Raw genomic sequence first — 25,043 nt, forward strand, 5'->3', positions numbered from 1 at the left:
TCAGAAGCCTTGCCTGTGCTCCCATTTTTGGTTAAAGTGCCGGGAAAGTCAATATTTTACTCTAAGGGGTTGATTCACCATCACTAAAGCTCCCGTTACTGCACACTTAGCGTGCCTTAGAGTTAACATGCCTCATCAGAGTAGCATAGCGAGCGCTACAAACTTATGCCTGCTAATTGGCAATGATGAGAGCTCCACTCGTCCTACCCTGAGCCCCTGCGCGTCCAATCACTTTTAAAGGACATTATCCCAGCACTTTGATTGGCCCTATAGGCTGTCTGTCACTTGACAGGCAGCCTATTGGGCAATGCTACTCTGATAATGCATGTTAACTCTGATAAGGCACACTAAGCGTGCAGTAAGGGGGGCTATAGTGATAGTGAATCAACCACATAGTGCCTTATCCGGGCACCAAAGAAACGCTCCTTACCATGCACCAATTGTCAGCCGATGTACAGGCTGCATAATGCTTATACAAGAACCAGCAGTTCCAGGGTGTTAAAACTGACATTTAAATTCCTGCCAATACATATTAGTGGCAAGTTTTAACTAAAGGTGGCTAATCATCTGAACGATTGATCACTTGATTATTCGTGTGATCGATCGGAAGGGAATTTTTTTTTTGGGGGGGGGGGGGGGATTTCTTAACAAATCTGTTCAGATTGATGGGATCGAGCCAAAATTCGGAATGAATCCATTAATCCGATTGGATAGGGGATTTTTGTCAGTTAGTGGTCCCAAATGATCGTTTCTGATCGATCATACGAACGATCAAAAACTATCCATCTGGAGAATGGTATCGTTAGTGACCACGTTAAAGCAAACCACTCTCTTCAGCTCTGGAGATGGTCATACGACCAGCTGTTTAACCATTGGACATATTATTGACTAGTTGACCTAAGCCCGTTTAAAAGCGGGCTCTAGGTCTTTTCATGCCGCCAGTCAGTCAGTGCGCATGCGCGCGCACCCGTCCGCCCAGCTCCCTGGCCCTGTCCTCCTGTCCCAACGGCTGTCTGTCCTGCACATGGGCAATAGCGCAACACAGGGACAAAGGGACAGGATGGTTTTATCATATAGGATTTATAAAGCCCCAACATATTCTGTGGCGCTGCACAAAGTAGGAAAACAAACCAGGTGTACATAATGATACAGACAATGATATACATCCAATACAGACAATGGTACAAAATACAGAATTGGCAATTGCAATGACAGATGTAATATGATGAATAAAATGTATAAGAAAATGCAAGCTATAAAATTAACAACAAAAACAAAAGATTGGTTTGTTCATGGTATAGTAAACCATTTCACTTCTGATCAGAATTTCTGATCGCGCAAATTATTTTTCACTAGAAATTGAACTGTTACTGGCCACATTAACTGTTGTAATTTAGAAGACGGTCAAGCCTTGTCCATCACCCTGCTGTAGAATGATTCCTGCAGCTTCTTATGCCTTTCAGAGGACAAGACTGAAGGGTGGCAATTGTCTGCTAAAGGGACTAATGACCAGGAATTTGAGAGAACAATGTCTGATATCTAGACAATGAAATACTCCTTTACCCTCACTTTAATGCATTATCTGGAAAACGTTGACCGTTCCTTGGGTAGAAGGCTGGATCCAAAGTTATTTTTAGCTGTGACATGTTTGGGGCCTTTTCGTGCATAAGGAAGAGGTCTAGTCCTTGTGCCTTATCTGAGCACATTGACATAAAAAAGACCATCTTTAGAGTTGGAGCCTTTCAAACCTTTAGAGCAGTGTTCCCCAAACCTGTCCTCAAGGCCCACCAACAGTGCATGTTTTGTGGAAATCCACACAGGTAGTTACTCAACTCTGCTGCAACACGAATTACCCCACCGGTGATTGTGTGTGGTTTCCTGCAAAACATGTACTGTTGGTGGGCCTTGAGGCAGTACTGTTGGTGGGCCTTGAGGACAGGGTTGGGGAACACTGCTTTAGAGGACATGTTAAGCTACTACTGTATGTCCAACACCCGCACAACCAAAAGTAGTTCCTAAGGGAACACTGCTTTGAGAACACTGGCCTTGTGGCAATATAACAGTATAGGAGGCATTGGCATTCAGCAAATTTGAATTTGCTACCAGGGCTCTTCATTCGCACAAGTCACCACCACTACATTGTCTGAAAGGGATTGATTAAGACCATCCCAGATCTGTAAAGAAAAGGAATTCAATACCTAACCAATGGTGTTCAACTTTCTTGTATTCCAAAGGGGCTGGAGCCAACTGACATTTGTTGTAATTTAGTACTGGATTTTTGAACAGAGAAAAACTTGACCCTAAGGCATATTTAGGTGTCCAGCCACCGCCCTGGACTGTTTGCTACTAGCGAAGGAATCTATAGCTTGTGATCCAAGTAACTTCAAAACCCATACAGGAGAAGGGGACTTGCAGACTTTCACTTTGGTTCTGGAAAATTCCTATTTCCTTTCTGCCAAGTCCTGTAAACTGCATCTAGGTTTGGTCCAGATGAGAGATATCCCCTGAAAGGGATGCCACAAAATCTGATCTAGTAAGAAGCATCTCCTCACTATACTTAGATCCAGAGGACTCATATGTTGGTTTTGACGACTGTTTATGACCTACGTACCATGCAGATGGATTTGGCAAAACACTGACTATGAATGCTTCATCTACAACAGTGGTCCTCAAACTAAGGCCCGCGGGCCAAATGTGGCCCTCTGAGGCTTTTTTACCGGCCCCCACACACAAAATGTATTACTTATAGATGTGGTCAGCTACATCTTTAAATATTGGTGGTCCGCCTATAGAATAGCAGTGCTGGCACCACCCATCCACATGGAAGCCAGAAAGCAGTAATTTGCTGGTTTCCAATCAAATTCCACATCAGGTGACACTGCTGTCCACTGCAGGTTGTCACATGGGTATGCTTCACTGTCTGGCCTGCAAAGACTTCTACATCATTTTATGTATACTCCGGCCCCCCAGCAGTCTGAGGTATGTTGACCCGGCCCTCGACCCAAAACATTTGGGGACCCCTGATCTACAATTTAGCTATGGAGTCAAAAGAGTGCAAGAGTGCTACTAGAATCAAAGAAGAGCCATCCCCAAAAAATAAGATATTGGCCAAGCAGGTAAAATCCGGTGGTGTTCTAACAAAGTCATTGGGAGAGATGGGAAATGCACTGTTAGGCTGGGCGACTAGTTATTAGAAAATGTGTGTTCATCACTTTTGATCCTCAGCACTGTTACAGCTACGAGGCAGTAATATTTGCAGGGCAATTGCTTTGGAGTTTCAAAGCTTTGCAAACTGGATGCAGTGAATGGGTCTCGCTTGTGTCTCTACTGTGTTCACATATCTCTTTTTTTATTGTGATAAAACTGACATAACATTCAATAAAAATGTGTTTTTTTTTCCCCTACTTTATATTACCCATATGGTTTTATCTGCTTTTGTGCACAAGTAATATGGTCTGTCTACAAATTTCCAAAGTACAGTTTATCTGCCCTTAAAGTTGACATTGCATTTCATAGTTGCTGTATTTATATATTAAAATCTACTTAGTGATCACTTCTCTGCTCTGCTTCTCAGCTCTTTCTGCTTCTCAGCTCAGTACAGATCAGTTTAGGCAGTTTGCTAAGGTTTACTAAATGTATCTGACAAAGGAATGTAAACAAAAGATAGTGGGATGACCTCTTTGGATGTAGCCAGAAGCTACCCACTAAAGCAAGGAGTTTTCCACTGAAGGACATAGTGCTGTGTTTAACTGTTTGAATGTTCTACTACCACAAAAAAGTAGTAGATTTTATGCTGTAAATCTTTTAGAGCAAAGAGGGGCTGCTGAATTTCATACCACTTTAATCAGGGTGTACTTTTTAAACATTATATAAAGAAAGTGCATTTGTCTTTTTCACGCTAAAGTCTGCATGTTTAAGCCTGTCTGTTCAGCCTGGCAGGAAAAACGAGCTGAGCTCTCACCCAAGCTGGTCTTGTGAGGCTTGTGCGCAATACACAAAAATATAAATGTTGTGTCATTCAACTCAGAGGAATATAATGTACCCAGCACTGTGCTGAAATGACACAGGGACAATCAGGACTTTATACTGGAAGTATGCAGGTGCCAAGGAAGAGTAACACAGCGTACAGAGTGCGTGGTCAAAGCAATGGCAAGAGGAGATGGGAGGAGGAATGGGCTGGAAAGAGTACACAGAGCTCCCTTTAATTTGTTTACGTCTGTGCTGATCTTCTTGCTCCCCTCTCCCTGATGCAAATGGTTACGATGGCCAGACTGGTAAACATCTCACTAGAAGCAACAAGCACATGCTCATCCTGAAAGGCAATGCCTCACTGCCAGGGTCAGCTGTGATCTTCCCACAAAAGAAGCCAGTGGCAGAGGCAATGCATTAACGGCAAACTGTTTATTCTATTTTTCCTCTGGCTCACTGGAAACCCAGGTGCTGGATCAGTCACTGTGCTGATGGAGTCTGTGAGAAGGTTAGGTGTTTAAAGGACAACTGAAGCCAGAGGAATATGGGGGCTGCCATATTTATTTCCTTTTAAGCAATACCAGTTGCCTGGCTGTCTTGCGGATTCTCAAATACGTTTAGCCATAGACCCTGAACATGCACGTAGCAGATCAGGCATTTGACATTGTCAGATCTGACAATATTAGCTGCATGCTTGTTTGCGCTGTGATTCAGGCACTACTGCAGCCAAATAGATCAGCAGGGCTGCCAGGTCGCCCTGGCTGCCTGCTGATCTGTGCTGTGGGCTGGAGAGCCCACGCAGCACAGATCAGCCAGAATTCGGCTGGTCCTTAAGTGGTGCACATTGCCTGTCTGGCCTGCTGATCCTGTATCTAATACTTTTAGCCATAGACCCCGAACAAGCATGCAGATCAGAAGTTTCTGACAAAAATATGACAAGATTAGCTGCATGCTTGTTTCAGGTGTGTGATTCAGACACTACTGCAGCCAGAAATCAGCAGGACTGCCAGGCAATCATTAGCCAATCAAAAATGTATGTGTGTATGTACCCTTAGCCACTTCACTGTTGCTGGCAACACAGAATTCTCAAGCACAACTGAGCTGAGCGGTATATAAAAGCTCTCATTTTTATTTCCTGATTAAACAATACCAGTTGCTTGGCATCCTGGCAATCTTTCATGTATCAGTGTGTGAATCAAGCACCTGAAACAAGCATGCGGCAAATGCTGTCAAACGTCTGATCTGCATGCTTGTTTGGGGTCTATGGCTAAATGTATTAGAGGCAGAAAAGATCAGCAGGACAGCCGCCAGGCAACATGTATGGTTTAAAAAGGAAATGCAAGTGTCTGAATCACACACCTGTAACAAGCATGCAACTAATCTAGTCAGATTTTTGTCAGAAACATCTGATCTGCATGCTTGTTGAGGGCTCTATGGCTAAAAGTAATAGAACCAGGTAACTGGTATAGGTAAGGAAATATGGCAGCCTCTATATTCCTCTCATTTTCAAACGTGCTTTAAAGTGACACTGCAAAGGAAAAAACAAACACATTTTTTTTATAACATTGCATCTGTCAATTTGCATCTACAAACCACACCTCGAGGACTACAGTGCTAAACCCCTCTAAAGACCAGGCTGTGTTTTGTGTAATTGGCCACTGCAGCTTTAAGGTCAAGCTGCACACTAGTGATTTCTCCCCCCCCCCCTTTTCTCCCCACCAACAGAGCTCTCTGTTGGTGGGGTTTGATCGCCCCCATTGTGTTTTTTTTTTTACAAATATTTATGTTGTGCTTTTTTTTTTTTTTTTTTTTTACCATTTCTCTTTTTTAATAACCCCCACCGGCCAATCCTGGCGATCGTCTGTCATAGGTTTCTGCCTGTGTGACACGGCTGTCCCCAGTACAGCGCTGCTGGTGTAAATAGACAGCGATTATGCCATCTAACAGTCTCCCGAGCAGCTATTGCCACTCAGAGACTGAAGGCAGGAGATTCATGCACACCCTGCACGTGATCTCCTGCAGTAGCTGGCCCCAGGACCTGCCGCCAAGTGGCCTTAGGCGGTCCTGGGGCTGCCACCGTGGCCACGCCCATTGGCTTGGGGCGGTCGGCAGGTAGTTAAACTATGAAACCGTGCTGAGCTAATGACCTTTTGAACTCCCCTGCAGTAAAACCTAATCTGAAACTGCCTCTCACGGTTTCTTTAATTTGTAAAAGTTCTTCAAAAAAGTAGGACCGTCTCCGACCCAAGGTGGTCAGAGAGCTCAGAGAAGCTCTTTTGCATAAATAACTGAAGTTTCTCAACTCTTTCAGAATTGGAAACAATGTGAGACTCATATCTGTGCTAATGTTCTATTATTTAGCTGTACTACACATACAATTCATTATATCATAAGGTCTATTTTCACTTCACATTCCCTTTAAAAACAGAAACAGGGATAAATATAGCCCAGGTCTGGCAAGGATACTTTATGAGAACAGCAAGTTGGGGTTTGGTTTGATGAGTAACAGAAATTAGATGTACTTTGCAAATAACTATTCTGGTTCAACATCAGCTCGGATGTTCCCATGTCGTGTTTATTTTCCCACACCTAACTTGATATTTATTAGGAGCAGAGCGAAAGTTCAAAGCTGCACACGTTTCCTTTTAATTCCCTTCTCCGATCAGAGTCTCTGCTTCTTCAGAGCAAAGTTCTCTGCACCGTCAGTCAGGGAAGTGCAAGTCTGTGTTGAGCAATTTGGAATAGACTGGACGCTTTAAATCGCTGCCCCTGCTATGCACTCTCTGCTCCACCCACTGGTCACACTCGAGCAGGGAGGAAAATAGAAAAAGCATGTATCTGTAATCTTGCATGATGATACACTTGGCTCCGAGCACTGTACATACTGTACCAGAGCTCTGGCAGGATCCCAGGGCGGGCACTGTGCCAGCTGCACAATAACAAACCCAAACCACCAGCGTAAAAACAAAACAATAAAAGGAACAAGAAATATTAGAGCAAGGAAAGCAAGCAGCCTGCCGAAAGAATGCAAAGAGCAGCGAGAAGAGGAAAGAAAAATAAAAGGTTAGCGAGGGAGAAAACAAAAATAAAAAGGGACAGTACTTTAACTGGCCACAATGAAGCAAATCAAAATAGAAAGATTACAGCAGTTCCTGCACAATGCAGAGATAGCTGTACTACACGTTCTGTACTGAAGAGGAAATCTTTTGACACATTTGAACAATTGCTTCATTTATGTTAAACAACATTACTTTCTGGTCCTTGGAAGGTAGACTGTAAAAAATGTAAAACTGAAGCTAATGTACACACAATATAATTAGGGTGCAACTGAGAAAATTACAAATTGTGCTTTGTTTTTGCATTTCCTGTCCTACTTGGGAGGTGTAACATAGTAAAAGTAGAGGTTTAATTAAGCAAATAAAAAACTAGAAAAACTGCTTATGTACATATTCCTCATCAGGAGCGATCACCAAGTACTATTTTTAAGGTGGCCACTAACCATACAATTTGCTGAACGATCTTTTACAAAAATCTAACCAATATTGCATTCTGCTTTGATCAGATTGGCGGGATAGATCCAAAAATCGTATCAATTTAATTAATCTGTTAGGATAGATTAGGATATTTTTTTTTCATTAGTGGCCACAAACTATCATTTCCAATCGTTCATACGAAGAATTGTTCGTAAACGATCATTCTGCAAATTGTTTTGTTAGTGGCCACCTTTAAGGTGCCCTCTAATGATCCAATCATTTTTGCCCAATCTTATGACTTTTATACAATATGGAGAGACTACTTAATAATCCAGTCAAAGTAGAGTCACTCAGTTTTCCCTTCTACTAGCAAGATTGGACAAAAAGATTGGATCATTTTGGTTAGTCAAAGATTGCCAACTTTACCAATTCCATGTAGTATGCGAGCTTACCTGCACAATCTGTTTATAGTAATCAATATCAGTTTGCCCTCATACTACATGAAGGTGGTAAAAGTGGCCAGTGATTGGATGTGTGTATGCCCCCTTAGGCCTGGGACCTACTTTTAGCTCTTTGGCCAGCCTTTTGAAAAAAAACAAACAAAAAAAACCAAACACTCACTCATTCACTTGAACGAGAATCACAGTAAAATTGCCACAATTTAGAGAAGTCACTGTGACTTTGCCGTTATACTTATTCAAGTGAATGAAAGAGTTTTTAAAAACACAGATGCTGTGAGTGTGGAATATATAGCATATATACATAAAATGCAAATAAACTACAGTATTACTGCATTATTCCTTTTGTTACCCAACTGGCTTTGCAATGCTTACTTCCTGTGTTAATGATGCCATTTAGCTGGACTGAACATTCTGGTTACTACTCTAGAGAGTCTAGCACATAGGAAGGGCAGGGTCAGCTCTGTTCACAGGACACCACCAGCAATGAACTGGGAGGGAGCACCAGCTAGTCTTTCCCTGCATACACAGATGACCCCACCCACCTTTCTATGCAATACAGGAGAAAGCAGAGGGAGAAGGTGAGTTAGGTGATCACTTTGTGCAGGAGGTAAAAACACCAAGGGGTGTATGCGATAAACTGAGATAAGCAGAATTATGTGCGTAAAGTCTTACTGCCTGATGTGTAGAGAAGAATGCATTCAATGTAATGTATTGCATTCTGCTCTACTCATCATGTGGAAAGACATTACACACGTAATCCTGCTTAACATAGTTGTTGCATACACCCTACTCTCCTGGCAGCTCTGTACTTAATGGACAAAGCTCAGTACTTAATGGACAGATCTGAGTCATGTGACTAACTTTTCCACAGGAAATGTCTTCAGAATAGATGCATCAGGTATGAAAACTGCGTGAATAACGGCATAGTCTTCGATTTACCTTTACCAACAATGAAAAATCCAGGAGGCTTTAAAGAGCAGCATTGGTTAAAGTGAGTACAACTGGCAGCCACCATATACAGTAGCAATAAAGTATGTGAACCCTTCGGAATTACATGGATTTCTGCACAAATTGGTCATAAAATGTGATCTGATCTTCATCTAAGTCACAACAATAGACAATCACAGTCTGCTTAAAACGAATGCCACACAAATAATTAAACGTTTCCATGTTTTTATTGAACACACCATGTAAACATTCACAGTGCAGGTGGAAAAAGTATGTGAACCCTTGGATTTAATAACTGGTTGAACCTCCTTTGGCAGCAAACTTCAACCAAACGTTTCCTGTAGTTGCAGATCAGCTGTGCACAACAGTCAAGAGTAATTCTTGACCATTCCTCTTTACAGAACTGTTTCAGTTCAGCAATATTCTTGGGATGTCTGGTGTAAATTGCTTTCTTGAGGTCATGCCACAGCATCTCAATCGGGTTGAGGTCAGGACTCTGATTGGGCCACTCCAAAAGGCGTATTTTCTTCTGTTTACGACATTCTGTTGATTTACTTCTATGCTTTGCGTCATTGTCCTGTTGCAACACCCATCTTCTGCTGAGCTTCAGCTGGTGGACAGATGGCCTTAAGTTCTCCTGCAAAATGTCCTGATAAACTTCGGAATTCATTTTTCCTTTGATAATAGCAATCCGTCCAGGCCCTGACACAGCAAAGCAGCCCCAAACCATGATGCCCCCACCATCATACTTCACAGTTGGGATGAGGTTTTGATGTTGGTGTGCCTCTTTTTCTCCACACAGTGTTGTGTGTTTCTTCCAAACAACTCAACTTTGGTTTCAGCTGTCCATGAACTCCATTCTTGTTTAGTGTTTTACATGGATGTTAGCATATGCCAGACACTTTTGTAAGTCTTAAGCAGACTCTCTAGGATGCTTCTTCACCTCATTGAGCATTCTGTGCTGTGCTCTTACAGTCATCTCTACAGGACAGCCACTTCTAGGGAGACTAGCAGCAGTGCTCAACTTTCTCCATTTATAGGCAATTTGTCTTACCGTGGACTGATGAACTGCAAGGCTTTTGGAGATATTATTATAACCCATTCCAGCTTTATGCAAGTCAACAATTCTTAATCGTAGGTCTTCTGAGAGCTCCTTTGTGTGAGGCATCATTCACATTAGGTAATGCTTCTTGGGAAAAGCAAACCCAAAATTGGTGAGTCTTTTTAAAGGGCAGGGCAGCTATAACCAACACCTCCAATCTCATCTAATTGGACTCCAGCTGGGTGACACCTCACTCCAATTAGCTCATGGAGATGTAATTAGGCAAGTGGTTCACATACTTTTTCCAACTGCACTGTGAAGGTTTGCATGCTATGCTTAATAGAAGCATGGAAACATTTAATTATTTGTGTGGTATTAGTTTAAGCAGACTGTCTATTGTTGAGACGATTACATTTTATGACCAATTTGAGCAGAAATGCATACAATTTCAAAGGGTTCACATACTTTCTCTTGCTACTATACAGTATCTCTCTATACAGGTTTCCTTTATAAATAAATATTAAAAAGGATTACCCTGCACTCGAAACAGTGTAGACTATAGCTGTTCTATGTAGTGCCCCAGTCTGAATAGTTAGTGAGACCACTCCTATCATCAAGTCAATAGAGGAAAAGCTATTACCTCCTTGGTAAGTTGCAGCAGTTTATTGAAATAGAACAATCGCAACATTTCAGGACACTAGCAGTGTCAATGGTACGGCAGCTGCGGCAGAATGCCCAGACGACCTGCCACAGCTGCTGAATCACTGACACCGATAGCGTAGTATGTCTCCGAAGGTGTATTCACCCTGTCTGCGGTTGGACTTTTTCAGAGGTTTCTTTGGCAGCCAAACAGATTATTTTAAACTGCATGTTTTGATAAAGGGGCCCTGCAAGGTCCTGAAAGGTTGGCACGGTTCTGTTTCTAATGAACAGCTACAAATAACCAAGGTGGTGCTGTCTTTTCTCCATTTCCTTTACAAAACCCCAATGAACTCCAGCCCAAAGGAACTAAATTAAGACCAATGCATTTTTTTTTTTTTTTTTTTAGTGGGCTAGAGCTCCTTTTTAAACTTAGCCGACAGTACGGCCGCGGCTTTGATCAACAGACATAAGAGTGTTATTAACAGTCTGCGGAAGTTGGAAGCTAAATACCGGACATGAACCATGAATCATTACTGGACCCATGAAGATCAACAATTACTTGTGTGGAAAGTTGGCTACGCTACATGCAAATTTTCAACTTACGCAGTGCAATTTACCATATGAATCTGGCACTGAAGTACGGGTTCCGGCGTAGTGCGGGCTGCTGATGCCCAGCTGGCAGATGTTAACGTCAATCAATTTATACTGCTCTTGGCATGTCTGTATGCCGCACTTCCCTTTATTATTACTACCAACCTCATTATGTGCAATGTACAGAGCTGGACAGTCAGCATCATGTACTTGTAATATAGTGTATCACATTTACATTATGGGCAATCAAGCCGGGGTTACCTGAATGAGCCAGCAAGTGCATTCGAAGCCTCAAACTGTCCAGAAACCTCTTCCCGCAAAGTTCACAACCATAGGTCTTCATCCCGCTGTGCAGCTTCCTGCAGGACATAAAGAAGAACAGACATCAGGCAGGCCACACATGGGTAGACTACTGTGGGTTTAGCATACACTGAAAAAGGTCTCCAATGTTTACTAGGATCGTGCATGGACAATTCAGATGTTCTAACAAAGGACATTTGGTCCAACCATGGAACATCCTTACCATTTCTGGAAGAGTTTTGCAATGGAAGACCTATGTGAATATGGAATACACAAAACTTTTGTTTAATTCCTTTCTAGTTATCCAGTTTTACGTTATTCTGAACAATTGAATATTATAAAAAAACTTTAAAAAAAAGTTACATAGATTGTAAAAGCACCTGATAAAATCAAATTTAGTACCATGTGCAAAGGCTTTCCTTCACTAAGCTTTTTCCTGTTGGAACCTTCTTCCAGGGCTGTGGAGTTGGTAAAAAAAAAAAAAAAAAAAAAAACACATCCGACTCCAGGTACCCAAAATTGCTCCGAATCCTCAGCCCTGCTTTCTTCGCACAAAAGTCAACTGTACATTGATTGCCATATGTGCTACTGTGACTGACCTAATAGCTCCCAAGGGAGAAAAAGTCTGATACTTCTAACAACACACCTTAGTCACAAAATTGTCACCAATGCTCCTAAAAACGTAAAATGAGCTAGTGTCATATTTGCGACAGCACTCTCCAATGTAGAGCTGCACTGTAGGTGGCCTTACCAGCCTGGATTCTCAAAAATAATTTTCGTACATATCTTTGATAGGTCCTTTTATATAACCTATTCCAGAGGGTACAAAACACCATGCACCAGCGTTTCCCACACCCCTCCCAATTACAGATCAATCAAACCATTTACCAGTCACAAAAATAGCCAACTCCCATTATATATGGACCCCAACAATGGTGTCTAAATGTACGGTCTGAACTGCGCTTATAGTGGAATTCTTTCCTGTACGCAATTGTCAAGTAAGCATTTAGTTTGTTTTCCATATGTGTCTGACAGACACCATCTATGTTATATTAGTACTTCAATAAGGTAAGAAAATATGTCAGTCAAAAGAAACTGCAGTGCTTCAACAAAGTGTCACAACAGTTAGGATTCTGCTTCTATTGAAACCCATTCTTGACAGGGTCTTTTTAACCTCTTGCCAACTGCCTAGTGCAGGAATGGGACGGCAGAGAGGGTCTGTTCCTCAGCGGCGCAATATGGAGTCATCTCGCAAGGAGCGAGATTTGACGGGAGCTTGAGCTCGCATGAGCTCTCTTCCGTAAACACAGTGAGCCGCAGCGATCAGCCTACCACCAGCGATTGGGGCTGGAAGGAATTTTTTTTTTGGTATAAAATCATTTATATAACGCTGACATCTTACGCAGCACTGCACAGAGCATAGTCTTGTCACTTAACTTTCCCTCGGAGCGGCTCACCAGCTAATCCCTGCCATAGCCATATGTCTATGTATCTAATGCTTCATACACACTTGAGATAACAGTCTTTGGAAAAGGCAAGATCACAGACCAATTTTACCCCATTCCATATAGTATGAGAGCCATACTTATACAGTCTATTCTATGGAGCTGAACTCCCCATCAGGTAAAATCTTTGCAAGATGCTGCACACACAGATGCTGTACACACTCAAAAGATCATTATCTGCAAAAGATCTGTTCCTGCAAAATATCCATTCCTGCAAAATGCATTCATAGTCTATGAGATCTGCAGATCCTCATACACACTTGGTTTAACAGACTTCATCTGCATATCTGGCAATCATCTGCAGATCTGAAAATCCACCCTGGTGGATCTGATCTGCAGATTATCTGCAGATGATTGTCTGTTAAACCAAGTGTGTATGATGATCTGCAGATCTCAGACTATGAATGCAATTTGCAGGAATGGATCTTTTGCAGTAACAGATCTTTTGCAGATACTGATCTTTTGAGTGTGTACGGGCATCTGTGTGTGCAGCATCCTGCAAAGATTGTATTTGTTGGGGAGTTCAGCTCCATAGAATAGACTGTGTAGGTATGGCTCTCATACTACATGGAAGGGGGTAAGATTGGTCTGTGATCTTTCATTTTCCAAAGACTTATCTCAAGTGTGTATGAAACATTAGTCTAGGGCCAATTAAAGCAGAAGCCAACTTTTGTTTTTTTTTGTACAAAATTTAGATTTTTTATTTTACTTAAAAAAGATCACTAAAAATAGCAGGATCAATCAAACAGCCCCAAATAAAAGCTCTATTTGTGAGAAGATAAGGAGGTAAAATTCATTTGGGTGCCAAGTTGTACGACTGAGCAATAAACCGTTAGGGCCCGTTTCCACTAGCGCGGAAATCGGGGCAAATTCGGAGAGTTTCCCCGCGGGCAAATCGCGAGGGGGAACTCTGCCATAGGAAACTATGGTGCCGCTGGCCGAATCGCTTACCTTAGTGATTCGGCCGACATTGCTGTCAGTTTCTGTGCAGGAGGCTGCGAATCCCATAGCCATGCATGGCACGGCTTCTGGGATTAGTCAGCGTTCCCACTGACCAGGAAGTGCCACCGTGGGTCTCGCAGCCACGCGCGGTGGCTTATGGAACCGGGTCCGGAAAGTTGTGAAGTGTGGACTTTCAAAAACGGCCTGGTCACTAAGGGGGTATAAAACTCTGGTCTTCAAGTGGTTAAGGGCAATAGGTGGAAAAGGACTGTCTGGAGGGACTGTCACTGGGAGGCAGTGGGTGGGGTCAGTAACCGAGGCAGTGGGTGGTACCAGCGACAGCGCTCTGACTATCTCTGGGATGCAGTAGGTGAGGTCAGAGGCAGTGGGTGGGGTCAGGTGCATTAACTCTCTGCAGAGCATGACAGGTGTAGGATCATCTCTGCATTAACAGCAACACACACACACACACACACACACACACACACACACACACACACACACACACACACACACACACACACACACACACACACACACACACACACACACACACACACACACACACACACTAGGCCCCATCCATGTTTCACAACATAAAATCCAATGGATGAGCTTGTGAATGCAATACCGAGAGCACACTGTTAGAATTCAGTCTAATTGGGGTCTACAGGTAACACAACTACTTTTGTACCAGTTTTCGTTGCCTGTGGCTATTGGATTGAGAGGTCAACATACTTTTAATAAAACTATCCTTCCAGTGTCTCCAAACATCTTACTCCAAATCCTTACACAAACACGGCTATTACATAAACATTTTTTGTTCTATTTTTGTAAAGTGGAAAATAGCTAAACAGGCCTCAGCTACAGACAGACCCGAGCAATAAACACAAACAGACAGCAACAGTGACAGGACAGAACTGCTGGCAGACCCAGCATAAGTGACAAAAACACTGTGTACTCTGCTGCAGGAGAAAGTGCTGGCAGGGGGAGGAAGGCATTCTTGTGTCTACGCCAGTCATCTATAAAACTTCCCAAGTCAAAAGGAGAAAGAAACCCTAAGAACTTACTGTGCTTTTTCTGCATAGTAAAGTAAAAGGCACTAAAATATTTAAATAGTACACAAGGCCAGTCACTACGGTACTTAACCATGGGACCTGTTGGGGGTAGTCAATGGGGCTCAAAGGCATTAGAAAACAGCGGAATAGGGCAAGCTTCAATTTCAGATGCTTTTCTTTGGACTCCTGGAAGCTCTACAGAAAGTCACAATAAGCCCTATACACAGTCCTGCCTGCTTCCTCCAGGACTGGCTGCCACCGACAGCAGCTGAGCACCGCATCACTCTCAGTGCCCATCTACCTGTAACCCAGCACCGGCAAGAGGCGTAAGTAGGATGATCCATTTTTAGGGTCATTTATGTAGTTTCAGATTCTACCCAAGCAACAGATTCTCATTTATCTGCAATCTGGCTAACCCTTACAGATCCCCCCCCCCCCCCCCCCAGGTTTGTCATAAATTGCCACACAGTAACATCAAAACAAAAAAACAACAACTCTGAGGTGCAAAAAACAAATGAAGCAATCAGTTTATAAAAAGGAGCAAAGTCTATAAAACTAGGTTACATAGCCAATTGGATTAACAAAAAAAAAAACAAAAAAAAGTCCATGGAGTTCAACCAGAAAGTAAAAGTAAAACACCAGCCTGCACCCTCATATCCCTGTTCATCCAAGATGGCAATCAGATAAAATCCCGAGAGCAACACCACGGGGAATTACCTGTAGAGATGGGCAAACTGTCCGCCGGTGAGTAGTATTCTGCGAGCATCGGCTGTTCGCATTTGCGGCAAACGGTGAACAGAGATTCGCCCCCTAAACATTATCATTGAGCTAAACTTTGACCCGTTACCTCACAGTCAGCAGACACATCGCAGCCAATCTGCTAGCACTCCTTCCTGGACTCCCCACCGCCCCATCAAACAGCAGTAGTGGTGGCCATATTGGATTAAGTCTCTTCTGGCCGTTAGTGAGAGCAGGGTCAGACTTGCTGCAGATAAGTAGGGAAAGCATTAGCTTTGTTCCTCACTAGCTGTGAAAGCACCCCAAACAGGCCTTTTCAGGTAGCACATCAGTCTCCTGTGTTTTTTTTGTGTGTGACACTCCACCACTGACACCCAGAGCTGTGTGCACACTACTGCTGTTGCCTCATTAAGTTACAGGCACAGAACCACTCCAGTGCATTATTATTTCACTGTATTCTGATAGTACTATTGCATTTCTCTGTGTGCGACACTCCACAGCCCACTGACACCCAGAGCTGTGCATAATGCGATTTCTACCCTTTAGGGATTAAAACCTGACTCTGCGTCAACTTCGTAATTTTTTTATGGGACTTTTGGCATGGACCCCCCTCCAGCATGCCCCTGTCCAGGTGTAAGACCCGTTGAAACAAGTTTTGCATCACTTTGTGGCCAGAAACAGTCTTTGTAGGTTTTAAAATTTGCCTGCCCATTGAGGTCTATGGCGGTTCACCAGATTTGCGAACATTTGCGGAAGTTCGCGTTCTCGAACAGAAAATTTTATGTTCGTGACCTATTACCTAGTAACATAGTAGCATATTGTGTGCATACCTAACAGGTAAGGTACTTGTGTTCAGGGGGCCTTAAAACATATAAACCAAATCATTGTAGGTTTTGAGGATAAATGGATGAAAAAAAAATAAAAACACCAAAATAAGTATTTATAACTAACTAATTAAAAGCATTCTTGTTTGAAAAGCTTTTATAAGCAAATTAGGTCTACTCCTTACATATGTATCAAAGAGTAGATGAGAGGTCACGCACAATAGGGGGTACCTGGCCACCGTAGGCACCATAAAGGAGTATGGATTGCCTCTATTTACAAACTGCATCTGGGATCAGAACCTACCGTATGTGTAAGTCCAGCCTGCCTAGTGCATACCAGTACTTGTGGACAGAGGTTTTACTTTCAGCTAACTGGATTTGGACACACTGTAAACAAATATTTTTGGGTGGTTTTCAATGTGCTACAGTTTATACTGCAACTTTTGACAAAAATATGTAATAAAAACATTAAAGCAGCTTATACAGGAAGACAACTTTGGATGCATTAAAGGTGCTAACTCAAATGTGACAATAGTGGAGTATCTCTATATGCAATGACCGTATTAAACACTGCTATACAATCATGCATATGTGCAAGAAACTTTACAAAAGCCTGTTCAATGGGAATACTGCAAGTTCTGCTTCAGAACAACGGACAACCACACAGTCATAGGTTTATAGAGAGTAAAGAGAACCAGACAGCCTTGAGAAACAGTCTGCATAGTCACAGATAACTTCAGTTCTATAATTGAACAGTATGTACTCTCTGTTTAGCCATCTAAGTTCAGTGTTGTGAATAGCCCAATTTCCAGCCAGTAGGAATGTCTTGGCTTCACACCATGCATAACTATCACACATCACATAACTTCCCACAGTAAATATAATAAACAACTTGGAGGTTATTAGCTGACACAGTTATGCACACTCCGGAGTGGTGACACAGTGTTTGTTAGCTCTATTTCCTATACAGGCTCTTCCTGTTCTGCAGCTTCAGTAACTAACATTATTATTGCCGTCATAGTCCCTTGAAAGAAGACTTTTCTAACCACCTTCCACTCTCCAGAGGCAGGTAGCCAAGCTATCGTGTCTGTATTGGGAGCACAGGCAGACATGCGCCTACAAGGATCATTAGAAATGACTGCATTGTGTAAGGCTGGGATCACAGTTGGGATTGCGTTCCCTGTGACCGCGGGAAAGCAACGCAATGGGAAAGTGGTGTTGCACGTTATCCAGACGTTGCTCCGCATACAGTCAATGAAAAGCATGTGTCACTGTATGGTTAATACCAACATTATATGGGAAGCGCCCTGAATGTAGGGTGTTGGGATAGCGCACTCTTTTGGACCGCTACAGCCATTACGACACAGCCCAAGTCTCCACTGTGAACGTGGCCTGACTGACTTAAATTACAATTTCCGACACTTATAAATGCATTTAAAATAACAGAATTTTAAAATAATGCATTTTTTGTTTTACTTAAAGCTGACTTGAACTCAGAACTTCATAAGATAAGCAACAGCATACTAACCTTTAAAGAAAAAGCATTTGTTACAACTGATACAAATCGCGATCACGGAGAACAGCAAACTTTTCCGGAAGTTCGGTTTGCCCCCATAGTGCATCATGAGGGTCAACTTTGACCTTCTACCTCACAGTCAGCAGGCACATTGTAGCCAATCAGGCTACACTTCCTCCCTACACTTTGGACTCACTCGTGTGCCTGCATTAATTAGAGAAGGGAAAGCTGCTGCAGACTCTCATAGGGAAAGCTTAGTTAAGCTCTTGTAGGCTTCTTAGTTTGCTCCTGGCTGATTCTTCTTGCTAACAAAAGCACCCCACAACAGCTCTTTTGAGAGCTAATCTTGTTCTTGTGATTTTTTTTGTGTGTGTGTCCCACTGACACTTGTGTTGCATAGATAGCCTTGGTAATTCCTGCTGTGTGTGCCACTGCCAGGCCCAGCACATTCAGTGACTACCTATGTGTGTGACAGGTGCACATTACCAATCACTGCATATACCTACCTATTCACTGTGCACCCACCCACCTACGTGAGCGCACGCAGTGTCACTGTGCCTGCTTGGTACCTGTCTGTATGTGACAGGTGCACATTGCAATACCCATCACTGCATATACCTACCTGTTGTGTTCAGTGCACCCATCTACCTACATGAGTGCACGCAGTGTGATATACCACTCTGTGCATACCTGTTAACTGCACCTGTGTGACTGCACACTGTATTACTCAAGTCAGTGCATACCTTTCACTTCATCCCCCCAGATATGGACAAAACCGGACAAAACAGGTAGAGGCAGACCCAGAGTAAGGCCACCCGGCAGGTCTGTGCGAGGTCATGGTGATGTGATTTCGTGCGGCCCTGGACCAAAGTACAGTGCTCAGAAGAAGGCACGTCCCATCAACTCCCAATATTGTCAGGACGTGGTTTACTATTTAACACAGAACACCTCATCTTCCGCAGCCACCAGCACTACTCCAAGTACCACATCCGCTACATTTGACAGTTCCCAGGAGTTATTTGGTGGGGAAATCACTTATGCACAGCCATTATTGTTACAACCAGATGAAGGCACTAAGCAAGTGACACCACCTCATATGTCGGAGTTAGGCGACACTATGGACGTAACGTGTGCGGAGGATGATGAAGTATCAGATCGATAAATAATAAGACTGCAACTATACATGACCTAATAGAGCTCTCTGATTTGACCTTTTTGACAGAGACCTGGCTTGGGAAGCATGCAGGCCCAACTCTTGAAGCAACCTTGCCGACCAATTATTCAGTCTTGCACTGTGAGAGACAAGTCCGCAAGGGTGGGGGGGGTTGCCATATGCTTCAGATCCTCTGAACATAAGGCCCCTGCCCATAGGCCCCACTGAAACCTTTGAATGTCTTGCAGCTCAACTGTCAGCAGAAGTAAACATATTGCTCATATACCGCCCCCCAAAAAATGGTCCAGCCTTTCTTAAGGAAATATCTGAACTCTTATCCTGCGTAACAGTGGAACACCCTAGATGGATCATCCTGGGAGACTTCAATGCATGGGTGGATGATCACGACTCCCAGCTAGGAAGTGAACTACTTCTCATAATGAGTGAACTGGGTCTCTCTCAGGCTGTCAACCTCCCCACCCACACGAAAGGGCACACCCTGGATCTTATATTTCATTCCGGACTTTTAATATCACACATGGATATAAACCCAGTGGTATGGTCAGACCACCACACCATCCACTTCTCTCTGACAGCACCAGCGATAAAACACAGAGGGAAAGAACTCATAAAATACCGTTCACTGAAAGAGGTCTCACCCCAGCACGTTCAGAATATCCTCAACTTCGACGCATTAACCAATCATTGCGCAGACCCAGACTCCATGGTCCTGATATACAACCATGCAGTGTCATCTGCCTATGACGCCTTCGCTCCAGTTCGCATCAAACGATCTACACCACTTCACCATGCACGGTGGTTTGACAGCTCACTAAAGGACATAAAGAAAGAAGTGCGCAGACTAGAAAGGAAGTGGCGAAAATCTCAGAATTCAAAAGATAAACACACCCTTGTCTCTCACCTGGAAAGCTACCAAAATGCGATCACCAAGAAAAAATCCTCCTACCTATCACAGGAGATCGCAAAGGCCGCCAACAGACCAGCCCAACTATTCCGCACAGTTGATAGACTATGTAATCCATCCTGTCTAAAACCCACTATAACTCCCTCAAAGGAGCTATGTGAGAAATTTGCTTGCTACTTTGCTGACAAAGTATCTTCTATTCGGTCTCTCATTCAGTCCACAGCACCCAAGACTCATGCAACTAATGGAAATAGCTGCAAAAACAACCTAACACCCTGGACTGACTTCAAAAGTATTAGTGAGGAAGAGATCTCAGACATTCTCTGTCGTCTCCGCCAGACAACCTGCGACCTGGACCCTGGACCAACTAAACATATGCTGAAATGCCCTGACCTGCTTGGTCCAGCATTTCACAAAATAGTAAATTGCTCTCTGCAAGCAGGGCGGTTTCCTACCTCTCTAAAAGAAGGAATCATCAAGCCCCTTCTTAAAAAACCTTCCATGGATCCAGATGCTATGAGCAGCTACAGACCTGTCTCCAACCTCCCCTTCTTAGGTAAAGTTATTGAAAAGGCCGTCTATCTGCAACTTGAAACCATGCTGTCAGTAAACAACATTCTGGACCCTCTACAATCTGGCTTTAAGAAACACCATAGCTGTGAAACAGCCCTCATCCAAGTCTGCAACGATCTGCTCATGGCAAGGGACAGAGGGGAATGCTCCATCCTAATCCTGTTGGATCTCTCAGCGGCTTTTGATACAGTTGACCATGAAATCCTGCTTAACAGACTGCAGGAGTACTGTGGCATCAGTGGATCAGTCCTCCAGTGGTTCAGATAATTCCTGACTGACAGAACACAGAGAGTATCCCTAGGACCTATAATGTCCAAACCTGCACCTCTAACAATTCGGAGTGCCACAAGGATCAATCCTATCCCCTCTGCTGTTTGCAATCTACATGTTGCCACTCGGTACACTTATCCAACGACATGGCCTGACGTACCACTGCTACGCCGATGACACACAGCTATACCTGTCCTTCAAACCTGGTGGAACAGACCCTACCCCAAAAATAAACTCTTGCTTAGCTGAGCTTCAGGCATGGATGAATGATAACTGGTTGAAACTGAATGCTGACAAAACTGAGGTCCTGTTTGTCCAAAGCCAGTGCTCGCCATCAAAACAGTTCTATCCTAAAGCAACACCAATCAGGATTGGGAATTCAGACATAAACCGCTCCAACCTTGTGCGCAGCCTTGGCGTACTAATCGATGGGGAATTGAGTTTCAGAAACCAAATTTCATCTGTAGTTAAATCTTCCTTCTTTCATCTGAAGAACATTGCAAACATTAAACATCTAATTCCCCCAGAGGATCTTCCAACCCTAGTCCACGCCTTCATCACATCACGACTGGACTACTGCAATGCCCTTTATGCTGGCCTCCCCAAAAAGGACCTGCGTCGCCTGCAATTAGTGCAGAATGCTGCTGCCAGATTGCTAACAAACCAGCCTCACCACTGTCACATTACACCGACCCTTCGCTCACTGCACTGGCTACCAGTAGAATGGAGAATACTCTTCAAGATTGGACTGCTGACATTCAAATCCCTGCACAATCTGGGCCCTGGATACATGAAGGACTTGCTGAAGCTGCACCACACCTCTCACAACCTCAGATCAGCAAGTTCTATAAAAACTTGATCACTCCCAGAGTGCACCTCAAAAAATCTGGAGACAGAGCCTTCTGTCATGCTGCCCCTACTCTTTGGAACTCCCTACCACACCCAGTAAAGACAGCACCATCCCTGGAGCTATTCAAATCCAGACTGAAAAGCCACCTGTTTAGCCTGGCATTTCCAGATTTATAAAATTCTTCCTCTGTACCACGATGGTCGGAGCCATGCTTATGCGCTTTGAGTCCCACGGGAGAAAAGCGCTTTACAAATGTTATTTGTTGTTGTTGTTGTAGTACATGCTGTTGATGCAGTTTTGGAGGTGTCTGAGGCAAACGAAGCTGGGCAGGATGATGAGGACGATGATGATACGGATCCCATGTATGTTCCCAATAGAGATGATCAGGGGGACAGTTCAGAGGGGGAGTCAGAGGAGACGAGTTCCTGAAAGAAGCAGGGGGAGCTCACCGTCAGAAACAGCTGGTGGCAGTGTCCAGCACCATGTATTGCCACCTATGTACAGCCAGCCAACATGCCCTTAAACATCAGCTGCTGATGCCACCATAGTGCCATCACCCCAATGGAGATGAGTGGTTTGGAAATTTTTTAATGAGTCTGCCTCAGATCAGAGCAAGGCCATCTGTTCTCTCTGCCTCCAAAAATTGAGCCATGGAAAAGCCAACACCCACGTAGGGACAAGTGCCTTACGAAGGCACATGGAGAAAAGGCACAAACTGCAATGGAAAGAGCACCTGAGCAAAAGCAGCATACAAAAGAAAAGCCACCCTCCTTCTCTTCCTCCTTCAGGTGCAGCATCTTTAGCCGCTTTCTCCCTCGCACCTTCACAGCCACCCTCCTTCACTCCGTCTCTGACCTTGAGCGGTTCCTGTTCCTCTGCCCACAGAAGCCAGGGGTCTGTGAAGGAAATCTTTGAGCGGAAGAAACCAAATTTCTGCCAGCTGGCTTGGCGGAACGGTTAGCTCGCCAGCTGTTACCATACCAGCTGGTGGACTGAGGCCTTCCGTAAATTTGTGGCCATTGGGACACCGCAGTGGAAGATGCCAGGCCGCATTTCTCTAGAGAGGCGATACCCAAACTGTACCGTGAAGTTGAGAGGCAAGTGGTGTCATCTCTGGCACACAACGTTGGGTCAAGGGTCCACCTGACCACGGATGCCTGGTCTGCCAAGCACGGTCAGGGCAGGTATATTACTTACACAGCTCATTGGGTCAACATAGTGACCGATGGCAAGCAGGGAGTACGTGGCTGTGCAGTGGACCAACTTGTGACACCTCCACGGCTTGCAGGCAGGCCTCCTGCCACCTCCTCTCCTCCTGCTACATCCTCTTCGCTGTCGTCATCCTCCTCCTCGGCTGAGTGGCAGTTCAAATTGCCGGTGAGACACCTCATTTGCGATAGCCCGACTCACTGGAAGTCAGCCCTCATGTTCTCTCGCCTGCTAGAACAGGAGAAAGCGGTCACCCAGTACCTCTACAATTTAAGTAGAAGGACACAATCTGGGGAGATGGAGATGTGCTTGCCCAACAACTGGACACTCATGCGAAATGCATGCAGGCTCATGTGGCCGTTTGAGGAGGTGACCAACCTAATGAGTCGCAGTGAAGGCACCATCAGCAACTGGATCCCGTACGCTTACTTCCTGGAGCGTGCCGTGTGGAGAGTGGTGGATCAAGCTGTGGAGGAGCGTGAAGAGGAAAAGTTACGGGAGGAAGTGTTGTAGGATCAATTCGCATCAGAACCAGATGTTTCCTTAGCACCTGCGGCAGCACAGAGGGGGGAGCAGGGGGAAGAGGAGTCAGACTCAGACGATAAAGGCGGCATTTCTTTGGAGGAGGAGACGGCGGCGGCCTAAGAAAAACCGCAGCAGGCGTCGCAGGGGGCTTGTGCTGCTCAACATTCCCGTGGTGTTGTCCGTGGCTGGGGGGAGGAGCAGGACTTACCTGACGTCACTGAGGAAGAGCAAGAGGAGATGGATAGTACGTCTGGATCCAACTTTGTGCAGATGGAGTCTTACATGCTGTCCAGCCTGTACATGCGGGACCCCGGTATAAAAAAACTCCAGGGGAATGAGCTGTACTGGGTGGCCACGCTACTAGACCCTCGGTATAGGCACAAAGTGGCGGACATGTTACCAACTCACTTGAAGGCAGAAAGGATGCAGCACATGCAGAACAAGCTGGCAACTATGCTTTACAATGCGTTTAAGGATGATGTCACAGCACAACGCAATAAAGGTACCACTGCCAGTAATCCTTCTCCCATGTCCACGCAGGCAAGGACAGGACGCTCCAGCGATCTCATGGTGATGTCGAACATGCAGACATTCTTTAGTCTAATGCCTCGCCTTAGCGCTTCCTGATCCACCCTCCACCAACGCTTGGACCGGCAGGTAGCCGACTACCTGGCCTTAAAGGGAACCTTAACAGAGCGATATGGATGTTTCCTTTTAAACAATACCAGTTGCTTGTCAGTCCTGCTGATCTCTTTAGCTGAAGTAGTGGCTGAATCACACACCTGTAACAAGCATGCAGCTAACCCAGTCTGACTTCAGTCAGAGCACATGATCTGCATGCTTGTTCAGGGGCTGTGGCTAAAAGGTATTAGAGACACAGGATCAGCAGGAGAGTCAGGCAACTGGTATTCTTTGAAAAGGAAAAATCCATATCCTTCTCAGTTTAGGTTCCCTTTAAGTGTGGATGTAGACACTGAGCAGCGATGAACCCTTGGACTACTGGGTGCGAAGGCTTGACCTGTGGCCAGAGCTGTCCCAATTTGCCATCCAACTTCTGTTTTGCCCTGCCTCAAGCCCCCTAGCAGAAAGGACCTTCAGCACAGCTAGAGGCATTGTCACTGAGAAGAGAAGTCGCCTAGGTCACAAAAGTGTTCAGTACCTGACCTTTATCAAAATGAATGAGGCATGGATCCCAGGGGGCTACTGCCCACCCCAAGACTAAGTCAGTCCCCACACACAGCATCTCTGCCTGCACGCCGTGTGACTGCCTGACCCAAGACTAAGTCGCTCCCCACACAGCACCACTGCCCGCTTGACTGCCTTCTCCGCCACCACCAACAGGGTCCAGGACTCCAGGTGGATTCCTAAATTTGTCTGGCCGCAGTGGTGAAGGGGCTGCTAGCCGCGGTGAAGGGGCTTGCGTATCACAATGAAGCAATGACCGCCGGCTATATGAGTATCTCGGGGGGGGGGACAGGCAAGATAAGGTCGTTGCTTCATTGTGGACAGACCAAATTTGATCAGCTGGA

At 44.5% G+C, this 25,043-nt stretch overlaps 1 protein-coding gene across 1 annotated transcript in view; it reads right to left on the bottom strand.

The window, feature by feature from the left end:
• Positions 1 to 25,043, bottom strand: part of ZBTB16 (zinc finger and BTB domain containing 16) — a 187,351-nt gene that overhangs the window by 64,809 nt on the left and 97,499 nt on the right. Inside the window, exon 3 of the mRNA XM_068242792.1 lies at positions 11,388 to 11,485. Within this exon, the coding sequence (XP_068098893.1) occupies positions 11,388 to 11,485 (98 nt within the window). The remainder of the gene's footprint in view (positions 1 to 11,387; positions 11,486 to 25,043) is intronic.

Source organism: Hyperolius riggenbachi, chromosome 6 (genome assembly GCF_040937935.1).
Source record: "Hyperolius riggenbachi isolate aHypRig1 chromosome 6, aHypRig1.pri, whole genome shotgun sequence".
Lineage (NCBI taxonomy): Eukaryota > Metazoa > Chordata > Amphibia > Anura > Hyperoliidae > Hyperolius > Hyperolius riggenbachi.